The sequence below is a fragment of the Physella acuta genome, unplaced genomic scaffold (assembly GCF_028476545.2).
Source record: "Physella acuta isolate Inbredline_101_S28 unplaced genomic scaffold, ASM2847654v3 ptg001327l, whole genome shotgun sequence".
NCBI lineage: Eukaryota > Metazoa > Mollusca > Gastropoda > Physidae > Physella > Physella acuta.
In genome coordinates this window covers 83,264-105,000 of record NW_026732842.1, presented here as the reverse complement: position 1 = coordinate 105,000, position 21,737 = coordinate 83,264, and the positions used below count along the sequence as shown (strand labels likewise).

General features: G+C 30.5%; 1 protein-coding gene across 1 annotated transcript; it reads left to right on the top strand.

Annotated features, from left to right (window-relative positions):
• Positions 1–379: 379 nt before the first annotated feature.
• LOC131958419 (beta-arrestin-1) lies at positions 380–21,387 on the top strand (the record flags this gene model as incomplete). The annotated part of the gene is given in 4 exon segments (XM_059323438.1): positions 380–526; positions 769–855; positions 6,325–6,465; positions 14,734–21,387. Coding segments are annotated over 4 exon segments (475 nt in total), but the record flags the coding sequence as incomplete, so codon positions are not given.
• Positions 21,388–21,737: the final 350 nt, after the last annotated feature.

Genomic DNA, 21,737 nt, shown 5'->3' with positions numbered 1-21,737 from the left:
TGAACTATGTAACATTTTTTGCATGGGGGGGTCTTTTTGTGCTGATACAAAGGAAAGCTGTTAAGAAGGCGAACTGGCTTAGTGACATAATTTATGGATAACCCTCTTTACACATTAGTAAATATGTACCTTATGTTAAACTTGCTTAGTGAAAGGCAACACTTTATTGTTCAATACAGTTTGATTATAAATTATATTAATTATATTTTATCTGCTTTAAGTATATCTAGACATAGGTTATTAACCTTTCAATACTAAATTTTAAAGTGATGATTTGCACTGGTCACTATTAGTACCTTGATAGGTTTAGTAGTCGCATAACATGATTTATGAAAATTGTCTTGTAGTATAATTATATGCTCTTCTAAAATATTTTCAGGGAAGGATTTCCTATTCAACCTAGTCAAACTGGATTCTGTAAAGTTTACCACCTTACTCCTCTTCTCTTAAATAATCGTGATAAAAGGGGCCTTGCCCTTGATGGCAAACTAAAGCATGAAGATACAAATTTAGCTTCATCAACTATGTGAGATTTTTAAAAAATGTTTTATTTAAATTAAGTTATCTGTAACTGTTAGTAAGGTCATCCATTTATGACTTCCACAAAAATTTGGGATTTTAGATCTTCCCCCCCCCCTCATAAATGAATGAAATCTAAAAGTTTTCATTACTTACTATTTAAAAAAAAATATAGTTCCTTATACAGCTAAGTAGCTTAAAAATTATTCAAATGTTAAAAAACCTTTTTATTACTTTGGGTTTTTGCAGAATGACAGAAAAGAGTCAAAAAGAAAGTTTGGGCATTGTTGTATCATACAGAGTGAAAGTTAAACTTATCATGGGATTTGGATCTGGGTAAGTAGGAAAAAAGTTATTCAGGGATTTCAATTCACCTTTGAAAGCACAGGTTCCCAAACTTTTTGTGGCGATCCCTTTTTAATAAAAGCTTAGTGACCTTCGACCTCATACAATTAAAAAAGACTTTTTGTTTGGTTTAGTTGGCGACCCCCTGAAACCCTTCGCGACCCCCCCCCCCCCCCCCACCCGACCCAAAATTTGGGAACCAGTGCTTTAAGGTACAGTGTATGGTTTCAGCATGTAAGCTGATAATTTTAAACAGTCTTGTGATTTATTGCCTCAATTTCTTAAACTTATTTCTTGCATTTGTTTGGTTAAACCAGAAGTATATAATTGGAAGCAGGCCATTACTTGTCTACTACTTCCCAGTTATCACCTTATATCTATTACCCCTCTGTCAACAGTAAATAATAATATTAATATTTGTCTTGTGATGACTGTTCATACATTTGATGACAAAAAACGTGGTCACGTTCACCATCAAATTTCCAAAATTCGTGTGTTGTGTGCTTTTCGCTTTAATCATAAATCTGCCCGACCCACGTTTTTTGTCATCAAATGTATGAACAGTCATCACAAGAATCTGCACAGCTCAAGGAAGCACAAAATTTACGAGCAGTCATTGGTAGATCCCCTAGGGTCGGAAGAAAAATTTATTTTCTACTTTTTAGTCCACAAGAAAAACGTGGTTTTTTAAAAAAGTTTTTTTTAAGTATTTTATTTTCTCCTTTTTAGTCCGTTGCTACACATGTAAAACGTGGTTTTTAAAAAGTTTTTTATATAGTTTATTTTCTACTTTATCTAATGACTTGATTAAGTATGACTTGACTAAGTGTTTTTAAATACACGGACTAAAAATCTTGAGCGACCGATACGCTTTAAACAGAGAAGGAGCGTAATTTAATTAAGCTAATTTAGGTCTCTAATTGCTAGTTTTTTATGATTGCATCTGAAATTGTTAGGCGATGACATTTGATGACACGAATTTTGGAAATTTGATGGTGAACGTACCCACGTTTTTTGTCATCAAATGCCGTGACCAGGATTCGAACCTGGGTTGTCGCGGCCACAACACTAAGTACTAACCACTATACGATCACGGCCAGCGCGCTCACATCGATTGGGGCCGAAGTAACTGTGTCAATAGGCCTCCAGTCTTGTCGATATCTTTAGAAATCATGTCCTCAATTTTAGGGTCCTTGGGGCGTAATTTAATTAAGCTAATTTAGGTCTCTAATTGCTAGTTTTTATGATTGCATCTGAAATTGTTAGGCGAAAATAGCCTGCATGCCGAATTTCAGATCTCTAGAGCAATCAGAAGTGGGCTAATTTTCGTTGTCAATTTTAACAACAAACCTACAAACGCGAAGCTGAGTTAAGAAAAACGTGTTAAAATGATTTTTTTTTTACAGAAACCTCTAATCAGCTCCCCAAAGTTTGATGGTTAAACCGCAATCGACTTTAATTTTTATAAAAAAACAAATTGCGCCCTGTCGGGGCGCCACCTCTGCGAATTTGAATTTTTTTTTTACTTTCTCGTATACAAAGTATAGAGAAAGTATTATAGTCATGCAAAAAAAAATCTAGATTTTTACAAATCTTGACGTTTTACACCTCCCTGAGTAGGAAAAACATAGTTTTGCAATCTAGTTTGTATGTCTCTGTCTGTCTGTGTCTGTTTGCCTGTGTGTGTCTGTTGGTCTCTGTCTGTCTGTCTGTGTCTGTCTATGTGTCTGTCTGTGTCGGTCTGTCTCTGTCTGTGCGCAATTCTTTTTTCTACAAGATCTGTTCTATTTTTAAAAGTTTAAGTAATTAAAAATCATTTCTATATCCCGAGTTGCCATCCCACGTAGTGTTATATAAGAATATTCCAGAAAGTTTAGGGGAGATTACTCCCGGTTTATTTTTTGCAGAAACCTCCCCAGGTGTATTCTCAACAACTTCCCAAAGTTTCATGGCGGATGAAAGGTGTAGTAATGCATAAAAGACAGACAGAAAGATACACAGACACACATACATTGCTTTATATATATATATATATATATATATATATAGATAGATAGATAGATAGATAGATAGATAGATAGATAGATAGATAGATAGATAGATAGATAGATAGATAGATAGATAGATAGATAGATAGATAGATAGATAGATAGATAGATAGATAGATAGATAGATAGATAGATAGATAGATAGATAGATAGATAGATAGATAGATAGATAGATAGATAGATAGATAGATAGATAGATAGATAGATAGATAGATAGATAGATAGATAGATAGATAGATAGATAGATAGATAGATAGATAGATAGATAGATAGATAGATAGATAGATAGATAGATAGATAGATAGATAGATAGATAGATAGATAATTCATGTGTAACTGTTACCGATGGCTAGTCATAATATATTCGACAAGATACTAGTTCTTCCTACTTTAGTCTTTATTCAGAACATTGCTAACATCAATCTACATCAACAACATACCCCGAACCTATTTCTTCAATACCTAGCCGCTAACTCCTAGCTTACATTCTATATCAACAATGTTCTTTCTACCTTCTACTATCTCACTATGCTGTCACATCTTCATTCGTTCAACATACGCACGCACTAACATTCACGCACACCAATCTATACTCAGAACATGCATCATAACATAAACGCCCAGTCTCCCCCACAAGCTAATAACATTAGCTTCAAATACCATACCAATAGTTCAACATATTATTCCACCAACAATATCAACTAGGGTAATATATACATATCATATACATAATAATATCAAATTCTAATTAATTCTGGCATTAAAGCTTATAGCTTTACCTCACACACACATATTTATTATATTTCATTCTACTGACATTCCAATGATAACAACAGTTTGTCCAGGATCTGTCCATTAGATAAGGTATTGTTGGTTCTTGGTTAGTTCCACAATTCTCTCAACATCACATTCAGAAGTTCTACCCATAGTATCACATCAGCATTGTACATCCCCTCCCACCAGTTGCTATAATAGAACAACCAAACATCACATTACTTCAAACATGATTCAGTATCATCCTACTTACTCCACTTTTTGTTCCTATTTACTTTATTACATTTGGTACGATCTACATGGTTTGAGTTATCATATTTTTTTAGATTAGTCTACTCCTACACTTTACCCACAAGTTTTCCTATTTCACTTTCAAGTATACTGATTTTGTTTTCTAAATTCTGAACCTTACTACTGTTATTATAATCCCTCACTCCAGGAACATTTCCTATTATTAAGTCATATGGACCTCTCAACACCACAAAATCTTCACACCCAGTATCGTGATGCAGAGGCGAATCGGGTGCAGGGGGTGACTCATGGTGCACAGGGTGTCACCATTTAAGGGGTGACACCATGGCGAAAACTTGCAAAATATATAGAAGAAATATGCTTTTTACCAGTTCTATTAATGGTTAATTAGAGTTAATCCACCTGTATTAATAACTGACTTAAGATAACCATCTTTACTATTACTGTGTACACTTTAACACTATCACCCTGCGAGGAATAAATGCTTGCTGAGTATTTTGAATAACAGATAAGTCAATCAACGACAAGAGAGGGAGTGACACCAAAAACGAATGACTTACGTTGAAGATGATGCTTTTTCCACTTGAATTAATTGGTGGATTGTGTGCAAAAATTAATTCCATTAGGATAATTGGAAAAGGGTTGTCACCAATTGGAACTATATATATATAGCCCTATGTAGACCTTAATTAACATATATATATATATATATATATATATATATATATATATATATATATATATATATATATATATATATATATATATATATATATATATATATATATATATATATATATATATATATATATATATATATATATATATATATATATATATATATATATATATTACACAGGTTATTGGGGGGGGGGGTGACACCATGAGCTCCCACACTGGGTGACACCCAACCTCGCAATGCCACTGATTTGATGTGATCTAACAAATACCCTAGCTATAGGCCAACTATAACTTTTACCACCAAATACATTAACATGCTTCCTTTTATTTATAAATTGCTTTCTTTTATTTATATATTGGTGAGGTTGAATAAAATTAGCCCTTTCTGCAATAATTAAGGCACCAGTATCCCTGATCTTTAACACTTAGTGGGGGCCTATTAGATGAACTCACAATGACCCCAATCATTGATCATATTGCTATTGTTCAGGCTATAACTTATGTTAAAGTTTTTATGTGCACTAACTGTGACCCCACAAATGGAGGTATTTTTCTAGAGCAGACTAGAAAACGTAAGCAGACTATAAGTGGGCGCCAACGTTTCAGATTTTAAATATAGATCTAGATTTTTAACAAATTTAGTCTAAAATAATATTCTCTTTATGAACTTTCAGAAACCCGTCGAATGAGACATGATTTTTCTCCAGCTGACTAGAAAACATGAGTGGTGGTCATAGAAGCAATTATGTTAAGATATTTTAATATTTAAAAAACAATTCAAATTAGATCAAGAACTTTAATAAAAAAGAATAGCATACAACACTTGTGGTGATATATCTACTTGTTTCATTTATAACTTTTTCTTACCACACATCTGGAGAAAAAGCAAACCACCAAAGGCATCAAACAAAAAAACTGTCTCACACATTATGTCTTGCTATTTACCAGTAATTCTGCAGGTATGCCTCGGAATTTGCCGCCTCGCCATTTTGCATCTCTCAATTTACCAACACTGTTACTTTGAGATTATTAGTAGATTTTGTTTTAAAGTCATTTGATTTAGGCATACACTATCGTAGGTTTTAAATAAATAATGATGAAGCCCCTACAGTGCTGTGGTTACATGCTATATCAGGGTCTAGACGTAATTGTTTTCAAATTTATAATTTATGTTTCAGTTGTTCCAAAATCTCCTTGAAAAGTAAAAAACACCTTGAAATACCATGAATTTTTTGTAGGTCTACCCTTGGTTCTCCATTCATAGTCCATCTCCAGAATTGTTTAGACTAGCCCACTCCATTTGCAGATTTTAATGTACCTATCTGTGGACTGTCGCCTTGTGATTTGCCAGAGGTGGTCATTGGACTTTATTATGGCCATTGCATTTTGAGTATTTTTATAGGCATATATTTGTGAAGAACTGTAATCTGTTGTTCGATTTTGTAACCCTCCAGGTCTCTGGCTTCATAATAATAGGCCTACTGCCTTGACATTTGTTCTGAAGATTCTATCTTGCTCTGGAGGTACAGGGCTATGCAATTCTAGATCAGGTGTAGGGAATTAAAGGCTGATACTGCTTTTTATGTTTGAATCTCCTCTTTGTCCTTGTTTTGGTCACACTTTCCTGATATGTGAATTGGTCTCCTGCAATCCCCCTCTATTTTTTTAAATCTTTATTCTCATTGTTGATAATTTGATTGTGCAGGGAACTTGCTGTGGAGCTGCCATTCACTTTGACTCATCCCAAACCTCCTGATTCACCTACCCCATCTAGATCTGCTAGCATTGCTCCACCAGAAGGTGGAGATGCTCCTGTTGACACCAATCTCATACAGTTGGATACAAAGTAAGTTCATAACCTTAGAAATGAAAACATTTTACATTCCTTGTGAAATTTGGTAGCACACTACTTAAATTGACTTTTCAGAATTTGGGCAGATTTCCAAATTTTTGTATAATAGTTTTTTTCCACACAAAAAAGCAAGAAAAATCTTGCATGCAGGGTAACATAGTATACCAGTATTTTTGTATTGGGGAAAAATCTGAGTTTTGAAATTTTTAATAGCAGTCAATGCCATTCTAAATTCTACATTTTAAATACTATCAAAATGACATTTTTGGGCTCAATTTAAATATTATTTCCAAACGACTATTAATTTAAAATAAATAGTAGATCTATCTACCAGTACCAGATCTACCTAACTTCAGCTATTTTTGGTGGATTTCATTTTCCATTACATGAACTAAAAAGTTAAAATTTTAATTAGACTCTTTATTGTTGAATATGTACGCTTACATTTTTTTTAAAGATAACAAGATAAAACCTCATCCAATTGAAACCAAAAAATGCATTTAGATCAGGGGTCTCCAAACTTTTCAGTCCGAGGGCCGCATTAACTATAACATTTCAGTTCGGGGGCCAGTTTCTTCCAGGCATGTCTTTGATTTTTCTGGGCAAACTTCCTCAGCAATTACAGATAAGCAATTTTTCCTTGGACAAAAAGATCTCCGCGGGCCGGATGAGAGGACTTCGCGGGCCGCATACGGCCCGCGGGCCGTAGTTTGGAGACCCCTGATTTAGATCATTATAGTTTAAATTTGTATAATTAGTATGACTATTAAAAACAATTTTCATTTTTTAGTTAAAGTGTGAATTTTTTAAAACACTGTTTATAGGGAAACTTTGCAATTATAAAAGGGCTTTTAGAGTTATTTTTAGGTTATCATTTGAGCCACTTTTCAAGCTGTTACCTTGGTAATGATGGCTGCCAGAAAGGACCAATCCACCTTTTGTTTTTTGACAAGGTTGAATGGTCATTTCAAAACTAAATATTGTAATAAGTTTTATCAAGCAAATTGTACAACTATACTGTTTAGTGTTTGAATGCACTTTCCATCTGTGGTATACTTGATCATTTTGCTGAGTACAAAGTAGTGAAAAAAATTGTAAGAACTAAAATTTTGTTGCATAAATGCCCTGCCATAATAAACTAACTTCATTAAAAATATATCTGACTGTTAAGCCTGCTATGTGAGAGGTTCTAGCACTACTATTATACTCCGTCTAGCCAATTACTAGTTCATTCTGAAGTGAGACGAGATGAAACGATCTAAATGACTTGATAGAAGACGCTATATAACTCTACTGTTTATTCCACAATACAAATACATACAACAAGAACAAGACTCCTTTCTAACTTCTTCCCCGGAAACAACAAACTCACACTAAAACGTCACTTTCTTGCGTACCGCGTCACACTTTCCCTCGTACAATATACGGTCGCACCATCAATCATGGGCACCACTTTGCCTAGTCAAACATACATCATAACACTGACCCTGAAGAAAAATTAATAAAAATAAATAATAACTTGATCGAGACAAAAGTAGCCTGTCACTTGGCCTACTTTTTTTGCAGTCATGGTAATGATGGCTGCCAAAAAAGACAATACTGTCATTCCGTTTTTTAACATTGTTTCATGGTCATTTCAGAGACAAATACTTTTTACTGTTATTTTTGCGTATTGTTAAACGGTACCGATCTAGTTTTAAAATGGATGATTTATGTTTGTTGCAAACTTGCCATTTGTACATTTTTTTGGTCTAATTGCTGAGAATATCGAGCTGAACATAAGGTTACCAAAATGTTAATTGCTTTATTTAATATTGTTGTAAAAGTACTAAAAAATATTAAAAACTATAGAAAATTATATATTACGTCCTACTATTATGCATGTTATATTTTGGTATCAAATTAAAGGTAAACAGATTTAGTTTTTAAATTTTTAAGCCATATTAAACAAAAATATGAAGTTTAAAATGTTAGGCAGTAGCCTAGTTATTTAGGATTAACAGAAACTACTTTTATTTTAACACAAAAGCTGTATTCAGTTATCTATTAGTAACATAATCCTGTGAGACTGCTTGTTTTCAATTCATTAGATCTGCATAAAGTGTATTAAGTCTGATCTGAAAAAATTCCCCTATTTATGATGCTCTTACCCCATCAATTTTGTTACTGTTATTTATTTAAGTCAATTCTATGTTAATCTAACATCTTACTCCATCCCTTTTGTTACTGTTATTTATATAAGCCATTTCTATGTTAATCTAACATCTTACTCCATCCCTTTTGTTACTGTTATTTATATAAGTCAATTCTATGGTCCTAAAAAAATGTACTAGTTTGATTATGTTCAAAATGCACCTTGAGTAAGAGCTAGTGTTACCTGTGAAATCTATTCACTGAAAAAAAAATTATTTACTAGCAAGCAATTAATTTAAATGATCCAGAAGATAAGTAGTTGTGACATTTTAAGAGATGACGCTAGCTATAATTTAAAAAAACAGGGTGGTGAAATACGAACTTCCAAGCATTCGAACAAACCGTTATTATAGTTTTGTCAGTATTACTTTAGACATTTACAGAAAAGAGACTTTCATTGTTATAGATTAAAAGATATGCAGATGCTGTAAAGAATAGGGATGTAAGCGTGCAAAACAAAATTCGAGATTTTAAAAAATCTCGACGTTTTACAACTGAGTCGGAAAAATATAGTTTTGCAATTTTGTCCGTGTCTGTATGTATGTGTATGTGTGAACACGATAACTTGAGTACTGTTACAGCAAGACTGATGAAATTTCAAAGATAAGTATAAGTATTATGTCAAATTTGTAGTTCTGTATCAACTTTTCACCTATTTCTGGTAACCGGAAGTGGAACTTATTCTACATTTGGTTTTTCAAAAGCCTTATAACTTGAGGAATGTTTCAGATAGATAAAAGAAATTTCACAATAAGTAAAAGATCTAATCCTCTGCCTTGTGTCTAATTTTGAATAATTTCTGTTGACTGAAAGTAGTACTTTATGCTATTTCTGATTTCCCAAAAAAACACATGATATTATAAAGTACTAATATTCCGCAGTATTATACACATATTCTTTGCTGTTCACTTGCTGTGCTTTTTTTAGGAGATTCTTCTCTGTTTTGAAAAAGTATGTTAAAACTGATTAAAAAGAATGTCTTTTCCCTGAGTTGCGATCCCTGTAGTGTTATATAAGAATATACAAGTTTAAGCTAGATCACACCCGCTTTATTCTAGTTGGCCTTCAAGGAAACATATGCATAAATGCAAACTTAAATGGATACAAAACACAAACATCTCGCACCATTGAAGAAAAGCTTTTGTTTCATTTAGCTTGTTAAACATGTTCTGTGGGGATCATTTCACCAAAAACAATGAGGCTCTGTCTTGGTGGTTAATTTAAAAACCTAAATGTAGTTGCTTATGTTTGATCTCTATTTAATGCACATTGTCTTAACAAAGTGTTAAAGCAGTTACCCAATAAGGAAATTGAGGTTCATTAAACAAAATCTGAGATAAAATGGCATTTTTATTTTGTTTCATAGATAGAAAAAAATATGTTTTTACAACTTAAATATAGCAAATTCAAATTTATCTAGACAGTCTATCCATGGGTTTCCAACTTGTGCGTCGCGAGGGGTTTCCTTGAACATAAACTTCAATAAAATCGGCTTTACAAAATTGATACACAAAGTTGTTCTTAATTACAACTTTACATACCCTTCAAAACTCAAACATCACTTAGAGATGAATCATTCAGAACGCACTGAAAATTATTTTTGACTTATTTCATCGCCTTGAAACTTTTTGCAAAGGTCAGACATATTCTAACATGAAGCTTTCAGCAAGAGAGAGCAGTGTATCGCAATCTTTAAAACGGTCATAGAAGCCACGGGGAAGCTCTGGGCACCAAATCACACCCTGCCCAGGCATCGGAGCATGCACTAGATTTTGATTTATTGAACAATTATTGTAGCTGATCAGATCCATAGTGTATGGCACTCTTTAAAATGAACATAATGGCCATAGTGCTCACAGGGGAGACCAGTTCGCCAAATTACACCATGCAGGTGAGCCGCCTCTCCATAATAAAAAAAAAATCTTTTTTGCATAACCTTCCCAGGGGTATTCTCATTAACTCTACAAAGTTTCAAAGCAGTTAAATATATGGTGTAGTGATGCCATAAGACAGACAAACCCACAAAAAAACTTTAATTTATATATATATATATATATATATATATATTTATATATATATATATATTAATATTTTTTTGGCCTAATGGCCTTCCGGCAAGTGGCTCTGACGTTTGTCAAAATCGGGCTAGTATTCACTCAGGAAAATGGCCTTCAGGCAAATGGCATTTGGGCAAGTGTTTTTTGGAGAATTTGTTTAGTTGTTTTGATCTTACTTTAGAACTATTTGGCTCCTAACTCCTATATTTTGATACACTATATTGAAGGTTTTGTCAGTGCTCGTTCATTGATCAAATACAAGTAAGGTCTCTCATTGAAACTATTTTGTTCATTTTGAAAATTTAAATTATGATAACTAGATACTAAATTTTTTAAAATATATATACCTTCAAATTATTTTGTTCTTATTTTCTTATATAAATCTGAGTCCAAAGGTTATTGTCCAGAGGGTTTTGATCCAGAGGGTAATTGTCCTGGAGCCCTGCATTGAGGTTTCTCTTAGTCAGAGGTGCCTTAGAGTTTCTAGACATAAAGCTTTAGAGGGCCAACAAAAATTGTAACAGTGGAACTCTAGTCTCAAATTCTCTACAGCTTTATTATTCAATAACTTTAAGAAAAAGAAGAAAAAAAGTCAATTACAATTTTTCTTTTATTGAAAATATGACAAAAAAAATCAAATTTTTTTTTTAACTAATGCCATTTTTTAAATAATCTCTTGAGTAGGAAAACAGAATATTAAATTGTAAGTAAAGTTGTCGGTAAATGTAAAAAATATTCATTAAATTTGATGTTACTAAATAAATTATATTACCAAAGATATAGGCTCATATTTTATTATCAATTACTATTCTAAAGAATTTTCATCTAAAAATAGATCAAAATTCAAATTGCATTTTCAGTATTCCACTGTTTATAAGTTTTCATTTTACATTGGTCTTAGCTCTCTAACTTTTCCTTAAAATTTGGGGTTTTATATCTATCTATTTCAGTTGGTTTTTTAATTCTGAAATAAGCATATTATTTTAACATGCAATTTTTTTTTATATAGATCTGTATAAAAAAAAATCAGTGTTTGCATTAGATCCTGAATATTTTCAATAGAATATTTTAGTACACAAAATAATAAGTCATTAAAATTGTCTTCTGTTTTTCTGTTTTGTTTAAAACTGGTCATTCACTAAGTTTGCTTTAGTTCTTTAGTTTATCTGTTTTAAAGCATTAAATACTTGTTTTATTTGATCATTCACTTGTTTGCCTTGTATAGAATAACAGACATTCCATGTCTAGAAAACATTTAAGGGAATGTGATCATGTTTGGATTACATTGGTCTTCACTATGGAACAATTTTGTGATGGAAAAAATATAACTATAAATAACTCTTTTTATCATATTACAGCATTTTCTAAGAACTTTTCATCTCATTGTGTTTCGTCAACAAAACTTGTCACAAGCTAACCTACCATAGTTATAACCTTAAGTAATATCCTAACCAACCCTTACTGTTAAAGACAAATAATTGAGAAAGTTTAGCGGAGCTCAATGCAACTTTATCTACAACTTTTACGTCACACCACATTTTCACGTCATTTAAATAAAATATCAATTAAAGCTTTTTGTCAAGTGTTTAAATTAAACACTTTTTACATTCTCATATACAAATTATAGAGGAAGTATTGTAATTGTATAAAAAATCGAAAAATGTAGTTTTGCAAACAATTTATTCTGTCTGTCTCTTTTTTATGTTGACGAAATTTCATATATCAGATTTGTAGTTTTTGATCAACTTTTAAGCTATTCTTGCAAACCGGAAGTGGTAACTACTCTACTTCTGGTAGATAACATGAGTACTGTTTCAGTTAGATGAAATTTATCTATAAATATAAGATCTTATACTTGAATCACTTTCAATATTCAATTGACCTCCAATATCCTGAAGTGGTACTTTACTCTGTTTCTGATCTCTTAAATACAAATAACTTGACTACCATTTCTGTTATTTAATTAGTATTTGCTCCTGTATGTTGATGTCTATAACCTTTTGCCTGTAAATGGAATGGGTATTTTACTCTTTTTACAATTTTGTGAGAAATGTAGAGCAAAATTTCTACCATTTCTACTTGATCAATTTATTCAAACTTTTTACCTAGGTCAAGACTCAATGACAATGCAATGTGACAAATACGACTAAATTAGATGTTTAATTAACTTGTTTAATGTGGTAGTCTTTTGGCATCTATGTTTTTTCTCAAAAAAAAAAAACAAGCCATTTTATCACAAACATCGATATTTCTATAGCCCAATTACTATCATTATAATAATCATTTTTGAAAATTTCATACATTAACACAACACAAAAGTATATTTTGAGTATGGTTATTGAATGGATTTTCTATGGGAACACATCTTAGACTTTTCTTCTGACTGTACAAAACACAACCTAAGGACTGCTTAACTAGACTTAAGCATACAAACGAACTTTGCTAAATCTAGTAAATTAGCCTGCAACTGCTATCTTCGGTTTTTGTTATACTTTTACTACTATAAATCTCAATTCTGTTACAATATTTATTATATTAACCATATGCTAACATTTTTCTACATATATAAATATAATTTTCTCAGTACATTTCGATAGTTTATCAAGATAATATGTATGTCAATGAACATCATAAAATCTGCCACTTTCTAAAAATCCTAAAAAAAAATTACTGTGTGCCCTAACGGTACTCATAAGTATTCGTGTAAACACTGATCTATTACAAAGACAAAATTTGATTCAAATTCAATAAATAGAAGTTAAACACACTTACCTAACTATTAAAGATGCCAATAAAAAATAACTGGTCTTGAAAACTTGAATATTAAGGTAAAACGAAGCAAAATTAAGAACACATGTGAGGTCTGTACAACACAATTGTGAATTACCGATATAGGAAGAGATTGAAAATAGTGCAGCACCGGTAATTTTCAAAAAATGGCGATCCGGCTTACAAGCTGTGACTCAACGGAGACAATACTATTAGTTATAACAATAGTTTTAAAAATTCAACTTAAAACTTATACAGGCGCTTAATTAAAGTGGTACTTATAAGTACCATCAGAGTGGAGATTACACCTGCTTTATTTTTATAGAAATTAGAAGTGTAATATTTATTAGTGACAGAGCAGAATTGAAACTTTACTTCATATCACAAGTTTTGTTGACATCAGAATAATAGATTTGCTACATTTTGGTTGTTCTAACTTAACTTTTTTTAAAAACCTTTTTACTTTTGAATATTGAATGAAACTTTATTATGGTGAATTTTTTTTTCAAAGTTTTTTCATTACTACCAAAACAATTTTTTTAGTGTTACATTCTTTAAAAGACTTAAAACTAGTCACTGCAAGGTAAGTTATACTTTCATCTTTCATATGTTTGAAGTGGCTTCTTGCTTGAAGTGCAAGGAGACTTTTTTTTTTAATTAAAAAATAAATAAAAAGTTGACCAATGTTTACCAACAATTATTTTAATTTAAAAATTGACTGTTATTCTGATTGATATATTATAAAAGCATGAGATGTTCAATTTTAAACAGGAAAAATGAGCACCTCCCCTTAAATTTTTTTTATCAAATATCACTATGAAAGTAATAATTCTAATTAAACACTTGTCACATATTATTCTATCAAGATTGCTTAATGATGTTTATGAAGTAGAAATGGGGCTTTGCAATTTTGGTTAATACTTATTTAAAAGTAGAAAATACTATTTGATTATAAGGCAATAAAAAATTAATAAGTCAAGAACTATCAGGAAACCGCTTTATTTAGAATATTTTAATAATTTAATCAAAGTATGATTTTGAAGTGTTGTTTCAAATTTTTAATTTTGTGTATGGGTGTAAAAAGAAAAGTAAAATAAAAAGCATGAATTTATGGGCAAGAAAAAGTTATGGATTTTTTCCAGTTATATTACCTGCTTAATAGCTGAAATTTTTTTTAATTCACAATCAAACTTGTATACTTAGAATATCTGGATCCATTTTTCTCTCATATTTCTATTTTCAGTGGTGAAGCTTTCTACGGAGATAAGGATGATGATTTTATTTTTGAAGATTTTGCACGTCTACGCTTAAAAGGACATGAAGGAGATGATACAGAAGCTTAGAGCAACCATAAGCATGTTTTTAATCAGAAGAAATGTAATTTTAATGGTACTGCTTAGTTCTACGTGGAAGTAGAAATAATACTTTTCTTTGCTTGATAATTACAATGATCATGTAATTTTGCATATATTTAACAGTAGAGGGTTAAAGTATGTATTATACTCATCTCATTATGGTTTTTTTTTAAGCATAATGCTACTAATTATTAATATTTAGACATAAAATTATTTAACAAGAACCTTTTACCAAAGAAAATATTACATAATGAGTTGCATTGCTAACATTAGTAATATATCAAGTATTTTAAATGAAACATAAATGTAATCTAAAGAAACTAATTTAGACATGGGTGTGACTTTACTGATTGTTAGCAAAAATCCAATTTTTCCGTTTCAGGTGCAATTTTCCTCCACTGATTTTATTTTCTCGTAATTATTCCGATAATTTTCTAATTTTGTTGATTTTTTTGGAAGCTTTAATAATTCTGAAAAAAAAATTTTAGATTTAAAATGTTGTTTATAAGGTAAATTGCAATTAGACAAGACTTTCAGTGTTATTTTAGAGTAACATAAACTACTTTTATATAAAATATTAGCTATATTAAAGAATTAATTAGTTCACTAATGATGTGAGAGTGCTTTAATTGCAGTAAAAAAAAGGTAAACATTAAATTATTGTGCAGAAAAAGGTCCCATTTATTTTCATTGTCAGTCCACATCCCTGTTTAGATTTATTTGGTTAAAATTATTACACTATGTTTTCCTGTCCATAAACTCTTGGAATGATGAGAATAATCAGATCCCTACTTGTATATCAGACTTTTTTAACCTTCAAAAGTGATTAAAAAATCTCAAAATATTTTTTTTTAATCTTAGAACGTTTCAAGATAAATTATACAAGTAGATACTACTTTGCTAGACTAAGTTGAAAAAGAGTAGGCCTACTTCATAGTTAGAAATTTTAAATTTTTGTCAAACATTATGTCCTTTTTTGATGTATCAATATATTTTTTTGTATTAAGGGTATGGGCGGAGGATGAAAACCAAAATAACCAAAATGCTTGAGCCGACCCGCGACGTAGCATATTTAGTTGTTTTACTTTCTATTTTTCAGTAATTCATAATTTGTGAATTCGACCTATGCTGCGACTGAAAATATTTTCCTTAAAAACACTATAAGTATAAGTACGCTGAAAATTTCATATCATTGACATGGTGGTGGCAGCCATCTTGGCTTGATTTATTTTTACTATTTTAATACTAAAAAAAACTAAAATTGTTTAAAATTTTCTCTAGTAAATCTGTATACATATACCAACAAAACTGATCGAATAAATTTTTGAAAATATGTATGGTTTTTCTATTACAGTTAAAATGGTGTATTTTATGCACAAATTTCATTTTAACTTTCTCGTATACAAAGTATAGACTATAGAGAAAGTATTGTAATTATGCACACAAAAAAAAGTCGAGATTTTTGCAAATCCTTATGTTTTACATCTCCCTGAGTCGGAAAAACATATTTTTGCAATTTGTCCGTATGTATGTGTGTTTGTGTCTGTAAACAAGATAACTTGAGTACCATTAGATGAAATTTCATATATAAGTATTATATCAAATTTGTAGATCCTTATCAACTCTTCAGCGATTTCCGATAACCGGAAGTGGAACTTTTTCCACTTTCAATTTTTCATAAGCCTATAATTTGAGTACTATTCCAGATAGATAATGAAATTTCACATGTAAGTAAAAGATCTAATTCTCTGCCTTCTTTCAAACTTTGAGTAATTTCCATTGACCGGAAGTAGTAAGTTAGGCTATTTCCGATTTCTCAAAAAAGGATGTGAATTTATAAAGTACTAATAATATTCCGCACTATTATACACATTTTATTTGGCGTTCACTTGGTGTTCAATTCTTTTTTCTAAGAGATTCTATTCTATTTTAAAAAGTTTGAGTAATTAAAAATATTAGTCTATATCCCAAGTTGCTATCCCCCGTAGTGTTACATACGAATATTCGAGAAAGTTTAGGGGAGATCACTCCAGGTTTACTTTAAAGTGATTTTTAGAAGAAAAAGTTTTAAAAACCAAAGTATTTTAAAATTTAAAAATGTAATCTATCACGATTATTACCACCATGTATCGCTATACTCCTGCAAGTTTTTATTGAATTCACTTAAGCCATCTTTGAGTTATTTTGATGTTAAAAAAGTAAATAAAATATAAAATAGCAGACATCCCCATGGCAATGACATGAAATTTTCGACCACTTTTTATTTTTAGACTTAACTCTTTGACTCATAACTATATTAAGTTAAGAAATAAGCATTTTGGTTATTTTTGTTTTCATCCCCAGCCCATGTCCTTAACCCATGTTTGTATTGCTATTCAATATTTTTATTCATGTAGTCACATATCTTGGTGACCCTTTGTAAATAAGACAAAAAAATTATTCACTAAAGTCTTATAATTATGTGGTCTATAATATTATAGACCAAACGTGCAATTTTATGGGGTCACTTTTATACTAAAATAATGCTTCTATTAGTGATAGCTCAAGATGTACATAAACATCTGATGAGGCTTGGAGTTTCTTAAGTACCAATTTTTCTGTTGTGTAAGATGAGACTACCCCACAAACTTTTCCAGTTTAATAATAAAAAAATACCTGTCAAATAAGATGACCCCCATCTCTTAAGTTTCCTGGGTTGAAAAGTCACCTTATTTGTAGCAAAATATGGCAATGAAATTACATTGTATTGTACCACACTGTCTTTGCTTGTGCTGACACTAGCCGCAGTCACTTACATATACAAATGAAAATATAAAAAAATAAAATAAAATGCCATTAAAAAATTGTATCAACACTACATAAAAACCTGCCAGTAACAAACTAGAATTTACTGTTAGATATTTATGCAAACATGCACAAATACAATGTGTATGTATAAAATTTTCATTTTCAATTACAATATTCTTAAATGGTTTATAAAGTCATGTATTCTTAGTCTACTGTGTACCCTGTCTAATGTTTAACATCCATGGACCATCAATATTACATATTTCCATTGAACACAAGCCCTAAATTATTTAACATATTTAGGCAGACACCCCACAAGACAATTTAGTACCATAGAAGTTGAATCTCACAAATTATTGGAAAATACCTGCTTAGTTTAATCAGAAACTAGTGTAAATCCTTATATTTGGGACAAAATGTTTTAGTTAGCACTCAAAACTTTCACAACCATCCATTCTCAGTAGCAGAAATGTTAAGAAAACAAGGAACAAGCACTTTTATTTATTTCTCCTCACCATCCTAGTAGTATAACACAATTTTATAATAAACCCCTTTGTATTAAAAATATGTGCATGATTCCTAACCATTAATTTTCTTAATGTCCATAATAAAGCCTTATATTTTGATAATATTTGAGCATGATCAGAAATGAATAGTCAATGATCGTGCTAATTATTTAGTTAAGGCAAAGTCATGACATGTTATAGACATTTTATTTTCTTTCTCCCCTCATCAAGTAGAGATATAAAAAAAAATGTTTTAAAACATTTTGTTGTGTATGTCTACATGGTCATATATATAATTGTATACATATATATACAGATACACATACATTTTATATATATACACACATACATATATACATGCCTATACATATATATATTTATATACATATATACACACACATCTGAGCATACAGACATATAAAAAGTGTTTGTACATCTAGATAACTGTGTAGGTATTTAATCCTAGTCATAAATTTGTCATTTATACAATGCCAAGGCTGAAGCTATTTTAGTTTATTTTATTTATGTCCAATGATTGAAAGTGATTGAGGGTTGTTCAGTAACCTATAAGTATCAGTAAAAAAAAATTTTAACTATTTAACAAAATTTAAAAAAAAACCTGATTAAATAAATTAACTTTTAAAGCGCATTTTCATTTCATCAATTGCCATCAATAATAAAAATTATTTTAAGCTGGCAATTAGGACCACTTATTCTTTACTACAATACTTGCAATCAAAAAAGTTTATTTTGGGAAATGTTTTTTCTTGTCACACATTTTTGTCATTCAAAACTATCTGAAGCAAAAATTTTGCCCAACGATTTTTACTTGGCATGGTGGTAGAGAGCTTGACTGCTAACCTGTAACAATCTGCGTTCAAGTCAGTAGACCCGAGTCCACCCAACTCTGATGGGTACCTAACTCATGTTAGGATAAGTAAAGGTGGCTGGGCATAGTGCTGACCACACTATCCCTTCATATGTCGAGGTCACAGAAACACATGAACTCTACTTCACTTGCCCCTAGACCTTACCTTTACTTTGCTAAAAGCAGTAATGATGTTTTAAAAAGAATATTAATGATGGCTGCAATCTACCTTTCATTTTTTCTAATTGGTCATCTTAACCTTTTGCCTGAAAAAGAGCTTTCCAGAAATCTATAGGCTAGGTTGGGTTAATGTCTCCTTATAAATATAAATTATGGTAATCCATTTTCAAGTGTTCTTTGCATGGCCTTTTTAAGGGGGGGAGGGGGTTTTATCTGTTAATTTTAGCCTGGTGATTCCAGATGAGGGCCTCTATTGTTAACAGGCTTCTCTTTTTACTTCTTTTGCTGTATGATTAAACCTTTGTTTTTTTTTTCTTTTGCTTACTGGTTGAATAACACAGCTTACAATTTATCTTACTAAAAAAATTTTCACAATTTAAAAAAAAAAGAACAAAATTTGATTCCATGTCTTTAATCAGTTATACTGAATCAAAATCAAACTAAACATTTAAAATGAAATAATAAAGTTTGCTTTAGAAGTATATTTTGACTGTCGTACTGTTTTAATTTTATAAATATTTTAGTTACTAAAATACCTACTTTCTTTAAGGGAACAAAATAGAAACAGATTGTTACAAGGTTTCTTCAATGAAACTTTTTAATTTGAATCTTCTAAAACTTTTATGCAGTTATCAGGGAGGTATAGTTGATCTTGACACAGACTCTGAGAACAATGAGACTTAATGTTTGCGCTTACTGTTTCTATATTATGTGTAAGTAACTCTTAGAAATTATTTTAGTGCAAACACAATATTCCTTTAGTAAAGATATTACACCTTTATAAATTACTTAGTAACTACAGTTGTTTTCCTAAAACTTTTACAAAAAAAGAAAAATCTGTGTTAGTAAGGTAAAAATATTTATTTGAAAAGCTACACTAATTAAAGCACTTGATATATCTTAAACAAATCCGAGCATTTAGTCTGACTTCGTTTGACTTAGCATGTTAATTAAAATATCTCTTTGATCAACAATCCTATCTTAATTCTGACAGTAATACAAGGTAAGCAATAATAAATTTATAATTATTTCGTAATAATTATTTTGTTATGGCTATCTATGAAAGATACCATTTTAAAATGGTATTAAAAAAGGTTTTTTTTTAACGTTGAACAAAATTATAAAATAAATTATTTCAGTAACTTGCTATAGGAAATGCAAATGTAATAAATATTGCTTTTTTTTCTTTTGTAAACAATAAAAATCTGTTTCCTAAAAAGTAAATTAATCATGAGCTGAATAGGGTGTTCAGGTCCATGTGGCCATACTATTGTTAAACTTAATTTCATACCACTGACACAAAATGTTATTTGTATGCCAAGTGCATTTAATAATATGCTTGGCTTCATCTGAGAAAAACAGCTCAACTTTCAACTATATATATATATATATATATATATATATATATATATATATATGTACAAATTAGATTTTTTGTGGACATCATTGTTAATCCCTTATCACCTCAATATCTATCTTTAAATTCAGTTTTTGCTTTTTCTCCTCTTTTAACTTTGTGTATGTGTAACCTGTTTGGAATGTTGGTTTACTCCTCATGTTAATCTGTGATATGATCACGTGGGTTTTTGTTTATTCATCATACTTTCAAGAGGAGTACCTGTATTATTACATCACTAATGGTACAGACTGATCATTGATTTTTATTGTTTTACAAAGTTAGGGATTTTTAGGAGACGATTGGCTAATCTTTTTTTTTTTTAAATCCAATGACTTTTAGTTATGGTGGCACTTTTGTTTTATATTTTTAATTGTTATATATGCTCAGAATTTTCATGCAAGAAGATTGGCTTTCAATATTAAAGCCATCTGGAAATCTGGTTTTTTTAAGTGCTCATTTTTGTTTAAACACATTCTTAAACTGAAAATATAATTTTTATTTATTATCAATAAAGTAGGTGTCTCTAAACTAATAATCTGTTGTGTTATGCAGTAGATAAAGCAATGTGATTCAACTCTAACTTTTAGAAATATTTGTAGACATTAATAAAACTTCTTGTCATTTTGTCTAGTGTTCCTCTCTCATTCAAATTATAACATCTTTTAGTAAAGATGTATTTTATACTACATGTTTAAAATGTTATATTATTATTTGTGTTTACTGCTATTTAAGTAAAAACTGGCTACATATTTAAGATTTAAAACAACAAATCAAAGTGCAATAAAGTTGCAGTACTTGTGTTTGTACTTTTTCGTTTATATTTATTAACATTTGTTTCTTGAACGGCAGATTTTATTTACTAGGTGTTTAGGCATTGATTTACATTAGTCTGCCCAGGACATAAGTAGCGAAAAATGCACCCCATGCTTACTTAAAGTTTGTACTGTATTGTGTTACATTATGCCACTTCATTTTTAAATATGTAGACTGAATTATCCAATTACATAGTTGCATTTAAAGATGAAATTTTTTAAATTGTTGGTTTTTCTGAATTGTATATTATTTAGACACAAAGGTAACAAAAATTTAGTTTATTTGTTGGACTAGTTATTTTAAAATATTTTACGCTTTCAGTGTACATTGATGTTATTA